Source organism: Cetorhinus maximus, chromosome 28 (assembly GCF_964194155.1).
Source record: "Cetorhinus maximus chromosome 28, sCetMax3.hap1.1, whole genome shotgun sequence".
Lineage (NCBI taxonomy): Eukaryota > Metazoa > Chordata > Chondrichthyes > Lamniformes > Cetorhinidae > Cetorhinus > Cetorhinus maximus.
The window spans coordinates 22223562-22244103 of NC_135906.1; the positions used below are offsets into that span (position 1 = coordinate 22223562).

Sequence of the window (20542 nt, forward strand, 5' to 3'; positions counted from 1 at the left end):
AAGGATTTTTATAAGCATTTTTCACAACCACAGAAAATACCAGCGATTTGCAACCACTCGCATACTTTGGGAGTGCAGTCACTGTGGCAAAGGAGGAAACAGGACAGCCAATTTGCACACACAAACAACAATGTGACAATGGCCAGATGATCATTTTTGTGCTGTTGATTGAGGGAGACATATGGGGGCCAGGTCCTTCCCTCTGCTTTGAAATAATGCCCAATAGGTCGCCGGTAGACCTGAGTGGAGTTTGGGTGCTTGCTGTGCCTTGGAAAACTGCGGTGAGGCGCAGTTGAGCTTTTTTCCTTTCCCCCCACCCACCCGAGGTGGTTTGGCGTCGGTGACGCGAGGCTGCGCGGCGCAGGGAAAGTAACAACTTGAAATTAACCAGGGGGCTGGAGAAATGTTTACAGTTTGAAGGAGACCCGGACACCTCATTCATAAAAGAGGAGTTTACACAATCAAACCTGACCTAGGACAAGGGAGCGGACGAAGTGAGAGAGAGAGAGGGGGAAAACATAAACAAACAAACAACCAACCAAAAGAAGCTGAAAGAGTCTCTCCTGGTCTAATTTGACTCTCTCTCTCTCTTCCCAGCCAGAATTAAAGGCGAAGTTAAAACATCATGGAGTGGGGCACGGAGCTTTGGGTGAGTTCTGTTTTAAGAAGTAAAAAAAAAGTGAGGGGATTAGGATGCCCCGGCAATGTTGATGGCGAATTTCCTGCCGTGTTGTATTTGGGAGACATGAGAAAACCCAACGTGGGCAAATTTACTCCCGTTGATTAAACGACCCAAGGAATTTTTTTTTAATATACATAAAGAGAGAAAAGTTCCAATGAGTTTCTTAAAAAGTTCTTGAGCTGTAACAAAACGTGTTTTTTCCTCTCTCTCTGCCTTCCCCACCTCCCTTTATGTGTGTTGATGTATCTCAATCTCTCCTTGCCCAGATAGAAAGGATTTGCTGGGATTTTTTTGTGTGTGTGTGGTTATTGTTTAAGAAGTGACTTTTTTTTTAAAGTTGCGAAGCGATCGATTTCCCAGGCTTGTCCGAGTGACTGTGTTAAGGGAGCCCCCCGCCCCCCCAAGCCTTCACGCCTCTCTCTCTCTCTCTCTCATCCCAACCCAGGATTTATTTTTCCAATGCTGTTTTTCTGTGTACTTTTCTTTTGCTCTCCACGAGTAAAGTGGGGGGGAAAACACACACACACACAGACAGGACCCCCGTTAACATTGGGAGGTTTTATTCCTCCAAAAATTCTTTTAAAATAAAAAAATACCAAGCCAAGGAAAGGTTCTTTGCTCTGTTCCATCGGCGCTTTCCAGCATGAATGGGAAATAAAGTGTATCCGTAAAATGTTTGATGGGATCATGTTGGGAGGAAGGGTTGGTCGAATTTCGAGGCGTCTCTGGGTGATCTTCGTCCCTCGGACAGAGGGTTTGGCTTCTCTCGGTAGGTCTGGAAGGGAGGGAGAACCGTGAACCTGTTTTAGTGTGACTGGATGTTTTATTTTTGCGCTGTTAAATCCTCAACGGTATGAATTGGAGCTGCACAGAGCTGTAATCCGAGAGAGGAAACTGATTTGAGTCGCCCCAAAAACACCTTTAGCGACCCTGTAAACAAAACAGCCACTGTTTTGAGTCGAGGATTTTGAGAGGACATTGTTTGGTTTGGCTGGTATGCGCTGAACTGGAGATGCCTGCAATTGTTTTCTAGGAATCGTACGATGCAGCACCAAAGGAGGCCTTTCGGCCCGTCCTGCCTGGGCAAGCTCTTTAAAATAGCGACCCAGCAGGACACCACGGCCCCCCCCCGCCCCTGCTCTTTTTCCATAGCCCTGCTTGAGAAATCGCAGGACCAGACCCTTGTCTTACAACCTAGAGGACTTCTCTGCTCAGCATGTACACCAGCCGTCGTATTTTTTTTGGGGGGGTCAACTGTCTTCATGTGTCTGCCTGTTTTCTTGTTCCTTTGTCTGAAGACGGAGTCAAAGTAAATACTGTTTAATGTTATTTGAAGGCACTACATAGGATTTACATAAAACAGGTCATTCAACCCAACTTTCTTTCATTCCTTTATGGGATGTGGGCATTGCTGGCAAGACCAGCGTTTGTTGCCCATCCCTAGTTGCCCTTGAGAAGGTGGTGGTGAGCTGCAGTCCACGTGGTGTAGATGCACCCACAGTGCTGTTGGGGAAGGAGTTCCAGGGTTTTGACCCAGTGACAGTGAAGGAACGGCGATATATTTCCAAGTCAGGATGGTGAGTGTCTTGGAGGGGAACTTCCAGGTGGTGGTGTTCCCATGTATCTTCCGCCCTTGTGACCTCTGCCATCTCATAGGATGTGTTTGGAAGGTGCTGTCGAAGGGGCTTTGGCAAGTTCTGCACTGCATCTTGTAGGTGCTACACATGGCTGTCATTATGTGGCAGTGATGGGGGCAGTGAATATTTAAGGTGGTGGATGGAGTGTCAGTCAAACAGGGTTGCTTTGTCCTGGACGGTGTCCAGCTTCTTGAGTGTTGTTGGAGCTGCACTCATCCAGGCAAGTGGAGAGTATTCTAACATATCACTGACATGTGCCTTGTAGATGGTGGAAAGGCTTCAGGGCACCAGGAAGTGAGTTATTCACTGCAAAATTCCCAGCTTCTGACCTGCTCTAGTAGCCCCAGTATTTAAATGACTGGTCCAGTTAAGTTGCTAATTAATGGTAACCCCTAGGATGTTGACGGTGGGGGATTCAGTGATGGTAATGCCATTGAATGTCAACGGGAGATAGTTAGATTCTCTTTTGTTGACCATGGGCACTGCCTGGCTCTGTTGTGGTACAAATGTTACTTGCCACTTCAGTCCAGGGCTGAATAGACTGGTCTATGTTGGCGTTTCGGCTCCACGTGAATCTCCTCCCCCTCTTTTTCATCTCACCCTATTAACATATTCTTATATTCTTTTCTCCCCATTCCCTTCTCCTTAAATACATTAATGCTATTTACTTCAACTAGTTTTTGTGGTAGCAAGTTCCACATTCTCACCATTGTCTGGGTATAGAGGTTTCTCCTGAATTCTCTATTGGATTTATCAGTGACTATCTAATATTTATGGCCACTAGTTTTGGTCTCCCTCACAAGTGGAAATATTTGCTCTATGACTATCCTATCAAGCCATATCATAATTTTAAAGACCTATAGTGGGTCATCATTCAGTCTTCTCTTTTCTAGATAAATGAGCCCTTGCCTGTTCCGTCTTTCCTGATAATTTCTTAGTTCTAGGATCATTCTAGTAAATATTTTTGCACCTCTATATCCTTTCTATAATATGAGGGCCAGGACTGTTCCCAGCACTCCAAGTGTTGTCTAATCCAAGTTCTGTACAAGTTTAACATTATGCTCTGCTTTACAACCCAATCTCGAGAGCTTTGATTTTAATGATTGTATTAATCTGTGTCCCCTACTTTCAGTGACTTTTGTTTAACTACCCCTGGACCCTTCTGTTCCTCTATTTAGATGCTTATTTTCCAAAGTATGTGATCTCCCTATTTTTCTGACCAAAATGTACCAAATCGCACCATGTCAAAATTTATACCCGCCTATTCTGCAACTTTGTGAATGTGTTTCTGGATTATGTCACAGTCCTCCTCCATATTAACTAATCCCCTCAATTTGGTGTCGTGCACAACTTTATAAATTGTACTCCAGAGTCCAAATCATTGTAAATGGTGAACAACAGTGGCAACAAAAAACAAAACTTGCTAGAAAAACTCAGCAGGTCTGACAGCATCTGTGGAGAGAAAGACTGAGTTAGCATTTCGAGTTCTTCTCTTCTTCAACTCATACGGACTTGAAACGTTAACTCTGTCTTTCTCTCCACAGACGCTGTCAGACCTGCTGAGTTTTTCTAGCAATTTTTGTTTTTGTTTCAGATTTCCAGCATCCGCAGTATTTTGCTTTTATCTTAGTGGAACAAGAGTGGCCCCAGTACTGATACTTTTGGAATGCCAGTTCCCACCTTTTGTCAGTCTGAGTTAACTACCTTTAATCCCTGCTCTCTGTTCTGTAGTTGGCTTGCCGTCCAGTCCCTGACTCCACATGCTCTCACAATATGGTGAGGAAGGTGAAAGGGTTAATGGCAGAGGGGGATGCGGGGAGAGATACTGGCTACAGGCCAAATTCCTGCCCCTGATGAAATGGAGTTGGTAGTTATCAGTAAAGTTAGATGAGTGAAGATGTGAGATTGTACATGGGATTTGGAAAGGTCGTAGAGGTCAGATGGAGCAAGGCCATGAAGGAATTTGAGAATGGACACACAAGTAGGCCTCTGGGCTCAAATGGCCTATGCCAGTCCAGATAGTCCACATAGATTTCCTCCCAACCCCCATCCCCATATCTCTCTATTCCCTTCTTCCTCAGCTAAACATCCAATCCGTTCACCTCTGGCTGCTCGTGTGTCAAACCATCATCATTGCAGACTCTGGAACTCCTGTTTTGTTGACATAGTTCCAAGTCCCTCAATGACTGAGGCACACAGATCAAAAATGTTCTAGCTTTGATTGCCTAGTGCGTGCTGAACAACCACGACGAGTGTGACAGTGAGTCTGTTTCAAAGGAATGCCATGCTCTGGGTTAGGGAGAATAAATCCGACAGGGAGCTTGCTCCTGGTTGTTGCTTAGTGACTCCTGGAAATGTAACAATGTGGATGTTAGATGACGACAGAATCAGTTTTACGTGTGATGACCTGTATGGTTGGTTAGCCTTCGAGCTGTCAGAAATAACTTGCATCTATGTCGCACCTTTTCTGAACTCAGGATGTTTTAAAGTACTTTACAGCTGATGAAGCTCTTTTGAAGTGTAGTCGCTGTGGTAACGTAGGAAATATGGTGGCCAACTTGTGCTCAACAAGTTCCCACAAACGGCATTGTGATCATGACCAGAGCATCTTGCTTCCAGTGATGTTGGTTGAGGGGTGAATGTTGACCAGGACACTGGGGAGAACAGCCACATGCAGAAGGACCTGGAGGCAGTGTTACACCTGTGGAATAGTGTGCCTGGGTTCAGCACCTTCAGGAAAGGAGAGGGAGGCTGGGGGGGTGGGTATGCAGAGGGGGAAGGTGGAGATTGATGAAAGGATGAAAAACGCAACGTCCACAACACAGGCAAACAAGCAAAGAGAAATTAAGTGATCTTGGGTAACAGAAATTGGGAAGTGCCTTGAATGGAGAAGCTCCCTTGATTAGTTTCTTGGTGTACTTGATGTACATTGACCCTTCATAGACACACAGCACTCCAGATCACGAAGTTAAACTGCAGTAAATCACCAAGTCAGTTTCAAATGTCTACATCCTGTACTGTAGTCCAATGACTTTCGAGATTGAGGTTGACTGATTTTTGTTGAGTAAGGGTACCAAGAGATAGGGAGCAAAGGGGAGAAAATGGAGTTGAGGTGCAGATCAGCTGTGATCTGGCAGAGAAGGTTTGAGGGGCAGCCTCCTCCTCTTCCTATCTGAAGGACTGCTGCTTTCTTGAATTATTTAATAACTTAAAAAATGTAATTTAGGTACTCCGTATGGATGCCAACAATTAAAGCGCTTTGGGAACATGTTTTTGCTGATGTGTGGGACACTTTCCGTAAGCAAGTAATTTTCTGCAATGTTATTGCATTCAATTTCATACCAAGTATTTGCTCAGTGTAAGCAGTTTTGTGTCTGACTTCATTAAGTTTGGGGTCCAGCATTTTAATGAATTTTCTGTGAACTGTGTACAAAAGAAAGTGTGTGCATTTTTATAGTGCCTTTTACATCCTTGGGGTGACTTGATTACTCTTGTGGTGTAGTCACTGTTGTAGGCAAGCATGCAACCAGTCTGCACACGACAAGATCCCACCAACAGCAATGAGATAGATGACTGGATAATCAGTTTTGGTGGTGTTTGAGGGATGAATGATGGCTAGGACACTGGGAAAACTCTGGGGTCTTTCACATTCACCTGAGCGGCGCCTGTTTAACAACTCACCTGAAAGATGGCACCTCTAACAAACTGCACTCCCATAGCATGACACTGGAAAGGATATCACCTTAGGTTATGTGCTCTAGATTAGGAAGTGAAAATGCTATTACTGAACCGAGACTTAGGCTGTGCATGTGTTCCTGACTCAGGTTTCTCACTGGGAGAATCTTGTTCTGAGCTGAAAAACATTCTCGTACTTTAACTTAATCACTACCACTGACTTAATGCTTGTGAAGTTGGTGCTACTTTATTTGCTGATTATCTCAGTGCGGTGACTCCTATCTTGTTGACTGAAGCTAATGTGTATGAAAGAAATCCACGATATCGGCCCTTTTATTATTTTTGCTTGCTATTCCAGTTTGTCTCCCATACTCCCTCCTGATCTAGACTTTGGAGAGTTGTTGCGTAAGTGGCAGGTGCCACCCGGTACCACATTGAACTCGCCATTGTTCACGTGGGCCCAGATAATAATTCCCAACTGGCCATTTGGACTGTTGGGAGATATTGCAGCCAAGCCTCAGCCAAGCATCTACATGTGTAGGAGTTGCTGGATAAGGATCAGAAAAAAGGAATGCTGGCTGGCTTTACGTTTCCCTCCTTCCCTCGCCTTAGAGTAGTCAATGCAGCTGTGCAAACCTTAATGCCGTTCTAGCTGCGGTCAGCTCGTTTAGCACACGTTAGGAATTATGTAGGAATGGGAGTGTAGCTCCTGGAGCCTGTTCTGCCATTCTATCAGATTTGAGCTGAGAACTTGCCTGGCTTATACAGCCCAAGAGCCATGAGGGGCAGTGTATTTATCAGATGAGCCACCCTCCTATCCATCCATGTTTTTGGAAACATCCATGATTATTGCAGTAATTTTTTCAGATATTTCTAGCTCCTTTTTAATGGTCATAACACAGTGATTGTGGATGCAGTGCTAGCGAACCCTAATTACTTTTGTTTGACCTTAGCACGCACGTTATTCACTAATAGTTCTCTCCTGGAAGAGCGGAAGGTTTGAGGGGATGTGAAAGGAGAACTTTCTTTGTGTTCTATGGGCTTGCGTTCTAGCCAGGAAACTCTGCTTGTTCTCCACTCAGGGGTTGGAGTGAGAGAAAATGGCCGAAATCAAAATCTCATCGAGGAATAGGGCGGGTTTTGCAATTGCAAAGTATTTACAGTGCAGAAAGGTTCATGCCATTGTTTATGCTCCACGTAAGGTGTCTCCCATCCCTTTTCATTTTGCCCTATCGGCATATCCTTCTGTTCCTTTCTTCTTTTGTGTGTTTATCTAGCTCCCTCCCCTTTACGCATTGATACTGTTCACCTCAACTACTCCCATTATTGTGGCGAGTGCCATATTCCCACCACCCTCTGGGTGAAGAGGTTTCTCCTGAATGCTCTGTATTGGATTTATTAGCGATTACCTCTTATTTATTGCCTCTAATTCTGATCTCCCGTGCAAGTGGAATTATCTTCTCTACATCCATCTGTCAAGCTTTCATAATTTTAAAGACTCCTGTCAGATCACCCCCTCAGCCATTTCTTGTCTAGAGAAGTGAGCCCCAGCCTGTTCGATCTTTCCTGATAGACCTCAGGTTTCTGTTTGTACCTGTAAAGGTCCATTATTCATTTGGAATGTCCCGGGACTGATGTCAAATTGGAATTGTTGAGGGAGGGGGGAGGGGGAGGCCCACTTGCCCTGAATTATTTGGGGACACCAGGTCTTGCATAGATCATAGGGGAGAGCTTCATTTCTGCGTGGTGCATTTTGAAGAAGCACATTGTTCTTCGCAGCCTTCTCCATTTGCTTAACTTTCCACAATATGGTCCAGTTGTAAGGCTCTTCATCATTTCTCCATATGTCTGTTCCTTGGATCATGACTGTCTAAGCTGTCAGTCCTCTCACCCGCAGGAACATCCTGTCCCTGCACTTTCTGCCAATTCCATTGTCCCGAGATTAACAATGAACATTGGAGCCTGTGAACTGAGGCTGGCTTGGTCCCACAGCTAAATGGGATTTTCTGAACCCCCCCCTGTCACATCCTGTGCACCACAGCTGAATTTGTAAATGGGGACATTAAAAGGGCAATAAAGTTGTAATTCTTTCCTTTTCCTTCCTCTGCATCCACCCCCTTCCCCCCCCACAAAAAAAAGAAACTCCTGCCCCAGCAGGAATTTGTCCTTGATTGAAAATCTAATAAGCAAAGTGACAGGGGTGTGGGATGTTCAGGTCATGGCTCACGTTCTGATACACTGTTCAAAATTAATTGAAACCGTCAATAACTATGTACGATGAGGGGCTGAAGTAAATCGGAGGGAAAGAAGGACACTTACTTTAAGAAGCAGACTTTGGTGTTATGTTTTTACAGATTTGCTGGGGGTTTGATCAGGACAGAAGTTAATCCTCCTCCTTTTCCTCCATGCCCAAACTTGACCAAATACTACATGTTAGTTCCCACCACAGGTTCTCAAGATGTGTGGATATCCCACTTTGACTATCATCCCAAATAGTGCAATCATCAGGTTGAATGATATTGTTGAAGTATCTTATAGGCTTTATCATTGATAAGCACTCACAAGTTTCATGTGGTTCGTGTTTGTGTAACCCGTTAACCAGCCATGGTCCCTGTTGGAATTGTGGGTTACAGGCATGGTCAGGCCTGTTCTAGTTTGAAGAATGCAGACCTCTTGCATGATTGCCGTCGGAGACGCTGTGGGAGATGGCTGGAAGTCGATGCACATTGAGTGCCGTCCTCTTGGCTCTGTCTGAGGTGACAAACAGCTGGCCTGGTAGATTTGCTGTAGCTTTTAGCAAGCTCTTGTGTTGAGGGTTGTAAGTTCCCTTGCTAAAAGCAAAGGATGGTCATGGGCTCAAATCCCAGTCTACAGGATTAAGGACAGAAATCATTTCAATGCAGCATTGAGAGAGTGCTGCACTGTCGTGGTCAATGGTGCCATCTTTCTGGTGAAATAATAAATAAGGCTCAATCTGCTTATTCAGGTGCATATGAAAGATCCCAGGCTACTTGGTGAGGAAGAGCAGGGGTGTCCTCCCAGTGTCCTGGCAAATACCTCAACTGAAACCAGCAAGACAGATTAACTGGTCATTAGATCTTGTGAGACCTTGCTGTGCACAAATTGGCTGCTGTCTGTCTAAGTAGAAACCTGACTACAGTTCACATATAGCTGTCTTGAGGATGCTTGCAACCCTTTATTTTGTGCCCGAGAAGCACTCTCATCCCCCTGTGAGCATTTTGGGGTTTCTTGGATCAGAAGGACAAAATATTCATTTTTAGACACTAGATTTGTTAGCATAGACTACTTAGGCTGCATGGCCTGTTTCTGCGCTGTGTGTGGTCGTGATGTGTCCAAAGAACAGCTGCTGTGCTCATTTCTTCACGTCTCGCCACCTTACCCTTTTCTCGTCACTTGCTCATTGGAGCCTCCCCATTTTCAATTTCAGGTTGTCCAACATTCCCTTTCTCCCTCTTGATCTACATCCCTCTAATCTTCCCTCAAACATGTCCTTCAGCAAGTTCTCGAGCCTTAGAATATGGTCAATCCAACCTTGTTGCCTTTTCTTGATGGTATCCCCTAACCTTTCCTCCTCTACCATCCTGAGAACTTCTTTGTTGCTCTTGTGTTCTCTCCAGCCCTTCTCCAGAACCACGTTTCGCTACTTTCTAAACTTTGGATGTCTGTTTTTCTCAAGGTGCTGTGCTGCATGCTCGATAGAGAAGTAATGCTTGGTGGGTGTAATGTCTCGAATCTGTCCTGATTGCTGTAATTTCCTGTTGTTGGTAGACACTCCGTATTTTGCGCGCTTCTCCTTGTTAGCCTAACATTCTGCATCACATTCCAACAGCCGGCAGGAGCTCGGGTGACGTGATCACAGCTACTCTATTTCTTGAGCAATCAGAGGTGACTGTCCCTGGGATCTCCTCCTGTGGTGAAAGCTCACAGCTTTTTGCTTCGTTCTGTCAAGGACCGCAGAGCTAAAGTTCATACTGTAGAGGATTAGTCAGGCCTAGTCCAATTCGCCATGACTGAATGTTGGTCTCTGAGACAACATTCCTTTACCCTCCTTGTTTCAAAGCACAGGGAAGTTCTTGGCTTGACCCTTATCCTGCCATTCCACTCTTGAGGAGTTTTGCGGCTACACTGTGCTGTTCTCCCCCATTTACTGGATGTACCAGCATTATTGCTGCATGGGCCCTAAGCTCTAGAATTCCCTCCCTAAACCTCTGCCTATTTACCACTCTTTCCTACTCTAAGGCACTCCCCTTTATTCCCCTTTGACCTCATCTGCCCTAATACCTTCTTGTGTGGCTTATTGTCAATTTTTTTTCTGATAATGTTCCTGTGAAGTGTCTTGTTTTACTATGTTAAAGGCGCTATATAAATGCAAGCTTTTCTCATGTTAGAAATGAGCCTAATTTTCTTCAGGGTTTTTATGTGTAAACTTAACTTAAAACCAGTTTATGTTAGATTACCTCCCTGCTGAACCAGGATGTGCAAGATCTGAAATAAAATGCCTCTCCAATGATACTGAATTTAAGTGAAGTACAATTTACTCAGCAAAATTCAATTCCTTCAGGAGAGAAAAGACTGGGAGGTGATGTTCCTGTCTCTGTCTTTACCGTTGTTTTTATATTGCGGACAAATTGTACACATGGGAGTGTTTTCCCCAGGTTTTCTTAATCACTGGCCTTGGATTTTCTTGGCTCTGTGGGTACAAGTGCTGAGCTGAGGCCACAAGAATGGATCTTAGCACAGAGACTTCACAAAAATCTAGGCTGTCGCCACCGGGTGTAGTAGTGAGGGAGTGCCGCACTGTCGGAGGTGCTGTCTTTCGGATGCGATGTTAAGTCAAGGCCCTTGCCCTCTCAGGTGGATGTAAAAGATCCCATGGCACTATTCGAAAAGCAGGGGAGTTCTCCAAGTGTTCTGGCCAGAGATGTTTATCTCTCAACCAGCCTGGCAAAGATGAGAGGGAGTTAGGGAGCAAATTCCAGATTATGGAGACTCAATGGTTGAAGTCACGTTATTAATAGAAGGTCAAGGTTGAGGGAGGTGGTTACATATACATCCATGGTCTGGAATTGATGATTTGCCAGGTAGAGGGCTGTTGGGCAAGAAAAGGGGTTGTGTGTTGGGCTGGGGGAGGGAAGGGCTTGGGCGGAAGAGGTGAGGCCATGAAGGGATATAAATACAAGTAAGATTATTTTAAATTGAAGGTTTTTGGGGACCAGGAGCCAATACAGGTTAGCGGGGACAGGGTGATGGGCAAGCAAGGCAGGATGTGCTATTGGTTAGGACACTAACAGGAGAATTTGATGAGGGTGGCAAAGGGAATACCTGGAGAGCATTTGATAGTCACTTATGGAGGTGCTGAAGGCACCAAGCAGCAGATGAACAGGATAGGGTTGAAGGTGCACAAGGGTTGCCAATCCATTGGGGCTCGACGGGTTGATCTCCTTGGGCACTGCTGTTGGCAACCCGGGAGAAAAATGGGAAAGTGGAGATTGGCATGCTCGAGACCTCTCGTGTTTTTGGCACCCAACCCATCTCGGCCCCTCCAGTCCGATGAAGGGGATCTTGGGGAAAGGCTGCAGTCTGTCGAGTGCAGTGGTCAACACTGTGGAAACAGCACGAGTGGAGCGGCCAAATCTGAAACTGGACAAGGGGTGAAAAGGATACACAGAATGTGTTCAGCTCAAATAAATGACTGTTTTCTATAAACCCATTTTAGAAACCAGATGAACTTCAAATGCTTTTTCTTAGCCAATGTGAAAAGAGAATACCAAAAAACGCATGCAGAACCACTGGAAATTATTTTATTTTCCATTTAAAGCACTCAGTAAAATGAGGATTGTTCCAGTATTTGTTTAGCTCAAACAAGCTTCGGTTGGAAGAAAATTCAATTGACGGCAATGACTCCACAAATATCAACACACAGAAACAAAACAATCCTAGGGCATAAGGAGATAGATGACCCTTTTAAAATTTAAAATCACATCTTCTAAATTTAGGAAAAATTATTCAGACTGACTCAATGTCTGAGTTTTCCAAAGGAACAAGGTTGAAAGTGTGGGTGTGCCTTTCTACTGGTGCCTTTGCAGCAGATAAAATGCTCTCAAAAAAAAAACAGACATGTCCTTTAACTAAAATTTTCTAAAAATACCATTCTGCACAAACAAAAATGCTCAGCTACAGGGGACCCGAGCTTTATAAAGTAAATGGAAACGCATTTGCAAAAATTGCCAGCAAGTGTCACATGACCAAGCCCCCTGGAATATGTCCAACAAGTGTTGGCAAATCCAAGATGAGCAGTGTTATGGAGGTGGAAGTGGACTGTCTTTCTGATGGAGAGGAAATGGGGTTCTGGAGGTAGGAGTGGGGGTGGAGTGGGGGGAAGGATTGGGATCCCCACAGACATGCACCTGCTCTGGAATTCCCTCCGCATCTCTATCTCTTCCCCCTCCCCCCTTTGAGAGGCTCTTTAAAACTTACCTCTTCAATTCCTGGTGCTCTGTCCCTAACAGCACTGTGGGTGTACCTACATCACAGGGACTGCAGCGGTTCAAGAAGGCAGCTCACCACCACCTTCTCGAGGGGCAATGAGGGATGGGCAATAAATGCTGGCCCAGCCGGAGACGCCCACACCCCATGAACGAATATATAATAAAAAATCTTTCGGTCATCTATCCTAATATCTCACTTTCTGGCTTAGGGTCAAATTTTGCCTGATAGCCCTGCTCTGGGATGACTTGCAATGTTTTAATTTGAGCGCAGATTGTTAATTAAAGAAAAGGCAGGCAGCCAGTCGAGGGCGTTTGAATCAAATCTCTGTGCAGGGACAAGCTCCCTGACAAGGGAGTATAAAAAGATGCTGCATGGAGGTCAGCCTTGACATGGGATCAAAAATCCTCAAACTCTTTTCCTGAAATAATGCTAGTCCATTTCTTAAGACAGCTGGATGTGTATAAATGCGGAGGAGTTTGCGCTAGAATAAGTGGACACTGCGTTGACTCTCTGACACTCACTTCCCTGCCTCAGGGTAAGAGATTTGGATGATACTGGGTGTGCAGATGAGATTTTCAAATGCCCCTGTCGAATGAAAAGAATTCCCTTCGGCTGTAATGGTTCAGTGGGAATGACCTCAAAGGCGACAGTGCAGGATGTTTTTGTTTGGAGAAGGTTTATTTTCCCCTCTTCTGCCCTCCTCCAATGTGTTCCTGATGGTACCGTGGCTAAACTAGGCTTTCAGAATTCAGCAAGCTTTTGTCCACTCTCACTGTGGGTGCTGTGCAGTCTGGTAACAAGGCCTTATTCATTGGGTCATTGTCTTCTGCTGTACATATTTACGCTTGGCTCCCATGCCAGCGAAAACTTGAGGGCCAAGTCTACTTTTTTTTTATATATACTTGAAAGCTCAGTCGGTCTTTGTTGGCTCCATTTGATCTTCCTGCAACACTTCACGTGTCATAAACAGGTGAGCTCGAGGGGGCCAATGCCACACAAAATCCCATCGCACAGCTCTTTGGCACCAAGTAAGACTGCAAGAGTTCATGTTTCAAATGCTGTGGCAATTGAGTGCATGCTGCAGTTGTGATTGAGAGCAGTTGATACTAATTGGGAAAGGTTAGGGCACATCTATAAGAACCAGTCTCCACCTGTGTGGGGGAGAACTGTGGAAGGGAAAAGTAGTCGGCTGGGTTTTGTGAGTAAACCCACGTTGAAGACAGACTGGCTCCAGTGTCTTCCTTTGCCACATGCATGTTCAGCGCATTAGCAATAACTTCCCGCTGCCCCACCCCCCCTACCCGCAATTCTCTTCCCATTTTGCCCCCTCCTCTACTGAGAGATTGGCTTCTCGTTACACTTCGCCACATCTGGTGACTCGCCATGGTGACTGCTCTTCTTGTCTAAGCTAAGACGGTGAGTGCTGGCCGATTGCCTGATCGGTGGGCACGTATCACAGCTGAGCCCAATCCTATTGTCACCTGATGTCACCCGTGCCCACACTTTCCTCCACAGTAGGTTGGGTAGTAAGAGCAAGGACGCTGATTCTACTTCTCTCTCTCCCCTGCCACCACCACACCACCTCCCCTGCCCAACTTTCTCTCATTAACCCAGTTGTAGTCTCTCCTACTGCTGTCCAGGCCTAGGCCAATGAGCTCATCAGCAGACCTGGGAAAAGGATAAAGAGGAACCTATGCTCTGTTCCTCACCAGACTTTCGTTATGATGCCTAGAATGATGTCCACCTCTTGCTTCTCTCATTTCATCAGAACCATACTGGGGTTAAACTATGCAAACAGGTTGCATGGCTTAGGCTTGTATATCCTTAAGTATAGAAAATTAAGGGGTGCCAAGTGACAAATGGGCAACAGGGCTAAAGGCCGATAAGTCCCCGAGACCTGATGGGTTGCATCCTAGGATATTAAAGGAAGTAGCTACAGAGTTGGTGGATGCACTGGTAGGAATCTTCCAAAAATCCTTAGATTTTGGAAAAGTCCCAGAGGATTGGAAAACTTCCAACACCCTTATTCAAAAATGGAGGGGGACAAAAAACGGGTAACTATAGACCAGTTAGCTTAACATCTGCCATTGGGAAAATGTTGGAGTCTATTATAAAGGATGTAGTAGCAGAGCATTTAGAAATACATAATCTAATCAAGCAGAGTCAGCAAGGCTTCATGATGGAGAAATCATGCCTGACAAATTTATTAGAATTCTTTGAGGAGGTAACAAGTAGGATAGATAAAAGGGAACCAGTAGTTGTAATGTATTTGGATTTCCAAAAGGCGTTTGATAAGGTACTACACATAAGGCTACTTAAAAAGATAAGAGCCCATAGTGTTGGGAGAATATAATCCATATTAGTATGGATAGTGGATTGGCTAACTAATAGAAGACAGAGTTGGGATACGGGGGGCATTTTCAGGATGGCAACCTGTAACAAGTGGAGTGCCACAGGGATCAGTGCTGGGGCCACAATTATTTACAATATATATTAATGATTTGGAGGAGGGAAATGAATGTACTATCGCCAAGTTTGCGGATGACACAAAAATAGGTGGGAAAGCAAGTGTTGAGGATGACACCAGGAGTCCACAGGGGGATATAGACAGGTTAAGTGAGTGGGCAAAAACTTGGCAAATGGAATATAATGTGGGAACTATGAGGTTATGCACTTTGGCAGGAAGAATAGAGGAGCTGAATATTATTTAAATGGAGAAAGACTGCAGAAAGCTGCTGCACAGAGGGATTTGGGGGTCCTCGTGCATGATCCCAAAAAGCTAGCATACAAGTTCAGCAGGTAATAGGAAAGACAAATAGAATGTTGGCCTTTATTTCAAAGGGAATGGAGTATAAAAACAGGGAAGTCTTGCTAAAACTATACAAGGCACTGGTTAGACCACACCTAGAATACTGAGAACAATTTTGGTCCCCTTATCTAAGGAAAGATTTACTGGCATTGGAGGCAGTCCAGAGAAGGTTCACTAGGTTTATCCCGGGTATGGAGGGATTTCCTTATGAGGAGAGGTTGAGTAGGTTGGACCTGTACTCGTTGGAGTTTAGAAGAATGAGAGGCGACCTCATTGAAACATAAAAATTCTTAGGGGGCTTGACCTAACAGCAGATGCTGAGAGGCTGTTTCCCCTTCTGGGAGAGTCTAGGACCAGAGGGCATAATCCCAGAGTAAGAGGTCGCCCATTTAAGACAGAGATGAGGAGGAATTTCTTCTCTGAGGGTGTTGAATCTGTGGAATTCTTTACCGTAGAGGCTGGGTCATTAAGTATATTCGAGGCTGATTTTTAATCAGTAAGGGAATCAAGGGTTATGGGGAAAAGGCAGGAAAGTGGAGTCGAGGATTATCAGATCAGCCATGATCTCATTGAATAGCGGAGCAGACTCAATGGGCTTACTTCTGCTCCTATGTCTTTTGGTCGTATGAACAATGTGGGCGATGCAGTTGGCATACTTCAGAGCAGTTTAGTTATGCAGAAAGATCCAACCTAGAACCTTTGTGTCAGCCATGGCTCCATAGGTAACACTCTCGCCCGTGAGTCGGAAGGAAGTGGGTACACGACCCACCTCGGAGACGTGAGCACAAAACTCTTGTCTGACACTTCAGTGTAATACCAAGGGAGTGCTGCATTGTCGGAGGTGTCGTTAAACCAAGAAGCCACCTGTTCTCACGAGATCCCACAGTGCTATTCTTAAAAAAAAGAGTAGGGTTGTTCTGCCTGGTGTCCTGGTTAATGTTTATCTCTCCATTATACCAGTGGAAAGAGATTATCTGGTCATTTTCACATTGCTGCTTGTGGGCGCTTGCTGTGTGTAAATTGGTTCCCTCATTTCTAAACTAAAACAGTGACTACACTTCAAAAGTACTTCATTGGCTGTAAAGCTCTTTAGGATGTCCTGAGATTGTAAAAGGCGCTATATAAATGCAAGTCTTTCTTGCCCTTAACTTGTCTGTTCTCTCCGCAGATGACACCTGCTTCCAGCTGTTTGTGATCTAGTTTCTGATTTCTGGCAACTGCAGTTCTTCTACTTTTAGTCCATGACTTGTATTTTGTCTGATTTAGTTTTGTTTTTATGTACAGTGTTTGAGGGAAGCTGATGCCCTTTGGTCCCACTGTGTTGGCAGATAAATATTAGTTGCCTTGTCATGCTTTATTGAAATTCTTATGGAAGGGAATTAACTGGGCAATAATCCAGAATCAGACTGTGGACAGGTGGTTGACCCCATCTTGGCATGTAATTTTAAGTGGCAGCTTGACGCAGTTACCAGTGAGCTCTGTCCTCAGGTTGTAGGTTCAACACTTACTGCAACACATAATTTAAACTGACACCTCTGTGCTGCACTGAGGGAGCATTGTCAGAGCTACCATCCTTCAATGAGAGTCATGCCCTGTGTCTTCACTTCTGGAGGAGTTTACAAATTGTGCAGCACTATTCAATGTGGAACAGGGAGTTCTGGTTATTCTGACCAATGTTTATCCCAGTTATTTTCTAGCCCAATATATTCACACAAACACACTCCCACTCTTCAAAATCCTGGGCGATTCTGAGGCCATAAATCAGGACTCTGTTCCTGCCCTTACCGAGATTGGTTGACTCATCATGCAGACTTGGGTGCAACTGATTCTGTGGCTAATTGGTAGTTCAGTGTCGATCTCTGCACCCATCCAGAAGATGCAGTTATCTTGCACGTGACTTGTGACTGACTCTGCCTGCCTGACACAAGAATGCAGATGTTAAAAAGATGATGTATTTACATCACAACCGCTCCTCTACAAGAAGCCAATGCTTGACATCAAATGTAAATTAGATCCAGTCCAAAAACTAGATAAGGCCATTTGACCAAGCTAGATTCGTCCATCCAAAGTTCTAGCTCAACCAGCCTGACATCATCAACAACAACTTATATTTATATAGTGCCTTTAACATAATTAAATGTTGCAAAACATTTCGCAGTAACACTATAAAACACTCTATGACATCAGACCATGTAAGGTCAGATGACTAAAAGCTTGGTCAATGAGGTAGGTTTTAAGACGCGTCTTAAAGGAGAAAAGCGAGATGGAAAGATGTAGGGAGGGAATTCCAGAGCTAGGAGCCTAGGCAACTGAAGGCATGGCCACTACTGGTGGAGCAATTATGACTGGGAATGCAGAAGGGGCAGTGATTGGACAAGTGCAGATATATAGCTACATTTTAAATATCTCTCCCGCTGATTCTAACACCTTAGATAATAGATGTTTCCAGATGGTTATTGAGTTAAGACATTTATTTTCCTAGCTCGTTTTTTTTTTTGATTCTCTGACTTGTCTTGCAGTTATATCGAGTTCACCTTCCCTGTGCCCTTAGCGCAACCCGTGCTATTCACCCTCTGTAGCATGATTAATGGTCCTTTCGGTGAATGCATGTAGTTATCTTCAGATCTTGCAGTCTGTCTGTTCAATCACTCTCTACATTTTTAAACATGATGAGAGTTTCTGCCAGGGCAGCGAGGCAGCAGTGCCACCCTGAGCTATTGGAGCTTAGAAAGAGGAGGAGGTTATATAGCCTCTCGAGCCTGTTCTATTATTCGATGAGATCACGGCTGATCTGCGACCTCACTCCATATTGCATTGCGCAAATTGCTGTAGCGGCCACCAGCTGTGTGCTTAAAATGGCTGGCAGAGGGTGGCAGTAAAGTCAGCAGCACTAGCTGACATTACCTGCTGGCTCAGTGGCTAAGTGTGCCACATGGTACCCATGAAGACCACAAGACCAAGGTTCGACCTGTTGGTTGACCCCCTGCTTGGACGACAGCACAGCTGCTATAATTGGCCTGGGTCAGAGGGGAGAGGAGCATTCAGCCAGGGCTCCCCACCTTGAATGTGGACTTTCGGTGTGAGTGGGATGAAGCTCAGATGCTACAGGCGATTCTAGTCAACAGTCCAACCTCGCACGTGAAGAATTCGGCATTGGGCATGGTAGTAAAGCTGATGCCAACTCAAACTGCTCCCCCTTCAAGAAAGGCAAGGTAAGAAAAGCCTGGCACCCTTTTCCAGTTGCTGCAGCCTTTGTGCCTACAATTACAAGCTGTAACAAGTTGAAGCTCAGATCAGATGCAGTGTGCATCAGATAAAGACATTCTCGCCCTCACTCAATCACTCTCACTCTCTCTAATGGATACGATTAGTGCAATGAAATAACCGAATGTGGATACATAGTTGTAAAATGCAAGTTGTTGGCAATGGTGTCTCCCTTAAGACTGAAATGTTGCCAACACTGCAACAGCTAAATGAGAACTGTAGCTTGTGGAGGTGGCAGAAGCGTTTGTCACTAAGTGAATCTTTCTTTTCCATTAGGAACGCCAAATAAATGGAGTTATCGGAGGCTGTTTTCCAATAGGACAGCTCACCTGATGCTATCTCTTCTGTTCCCCGCCACAGTGCCAAAAGTTCCCCCTTGCATTTATTATGAATTTATTGGCACAGTTTTACTGAAAGGGTGAAATGGCCCTTTTTTCTGCATTTTGTAATGAGCAGAGTTTGAAATTGGATCATAAGAGGACGTGTCTTCCATACCCAGGCTTAGAAATTGTCATTTCCCCTCCAACTGTTTTTTTTTTACCCCCACTCTTCCTCTTTGATGTGTTAAAGACACGCACAGGAATATCATTTTTGTGGTTGCCTCAAATGGCCCCAATCTTATTTTAATTATCCTTGGGCCTTGGGATATGTGCATCAATGCCAAGGCCATGTTTGTTGTCCACCACTACTTCCCCGAGGAGGTGCTCTGCTGACCACCTCCTTCAACTGCTGCAGTCCTCATGCCGAGAGTACCCTGATTGTCGGGTAGAAGCTTCTAGAATTTTGACCCAGTGACGAGGCAAGAGGGTCAATTTATACCTCCAACTTGGATTGGCGTGTGATTTGGAAGGCGATGGCCCTCCCGTGATGCTGCTGCTTATTACTGTTAGGCAAGGGTATTACGAGATGGCAAGCCAGTACAAGTAGATGGAGTCGAGATACAAATCAACCTTGATTTTATTGAATGGCAGAACAGGCTTGAGGTGCTGAATAGCCTCCTCCTGTTCCTTTGCTCTTGCTCCGTGTGGTCATGAGTAGCTCCCATTCACCAAGGGTTTATTAGCATGTCGCTGCAGCCAGTAACGGCTGCCACGGTCAACTTGTTTGCTAATGGGTGGCAGCTGGGAGGGCCTATTCTCCCACTGGAATCTTTCCATGCCCACTTCCCTTGCCAAAACAGGCAAGTTTGGTTTTGGGTTCTATGGAGAGCTGGTGGAACAGATGTGACGGTCCACCTGATTTTGTAAAAGCAGTCATTCACTGGGAGCCTGGGTGGGTCTGGGCAGCCTCTTGAACCATCCAGACCGAAAGTGGGGGAGATGAGGAGACCCCCAATTAGCAGCTGGGTCACAACAGAGATCAGAAGTGCTGATTAATTTTGATTAACTGCTACTCACCATCCTCAAAATCCCAGAGCGCACAGGTCAATTGTAGACCATCCCCCCTGCCCACGAACCCCAACCGGCCCCCACAAACCTGAGGGCTGCCCAAGATGAGATGAGCTAAATGGGGACTCGATTTGAGTTGTTGCACAGCACTAATCAAGCCCTGTTCCTTGGAGATGTTTAGTGAACTAGAGGAAATTGAGCTCGTCTGAAAACCTTTAGAATGGAATATTTTAAATAATTTGAAAAATGCATCCACAATGTTGGTCAAACTGCTTAGATTCTGGAATGCATCAAATCAGCTTCTGTGATATTTATTTGTTCATCATGATTTCTTGTTACCATGACAATTTTTCCACATAATTCTGGCAGGCAAATTTATTGTGTGTCTCTTTTGATCTCTCTCTCGCTCTGTCTTTCCCTTTTCTCTCTCTGTCTCTCTCCTTTCCTCTTTCTCTTTCTGCATTTCACTCTCTCCCCCACCTTTGTTTCTCCTGCTGTTTTTACTGCCTGTCTTTCTCAAGCTCCTTTCCCTCTGCCTGTGTGCCGTCCTGATGCCCATGTTATTGCAGAGCTGGGG

At 45.0% G+C, this 20542-nt stretch overlaps 1 protein-coding gene across 3 annotated transcripts in view; it reads left to right on the plus strand.

The window, feature by feature from the left end:
* The first annotated feature begins 424 nt into the window (after positions 1–424).
* Positions 425–20542, plus strand: part of LOC144668920 (cdc42-interacting protein 4 homolog) — a 101819-nt gene continuing 81701 nt past the window's right edge. For 2 of the 3 annotated variants that reach the window (XM_078531394.1, XM_078531396.1), the window contains exon 1: positions 572–649. In XM_078531394.1, the coding sequence (XP_078387520.1) occupies positions 626–649 (24 nt within the window). In that variant the 5' untranslated portion in view covers positions 572–625. Of the gene's footprint in view, positions 495–571; positions 650–20542 lie in introns of those variants that run through there. The other variant, XM_078531395.1, reaches the window with a different exon arrangement.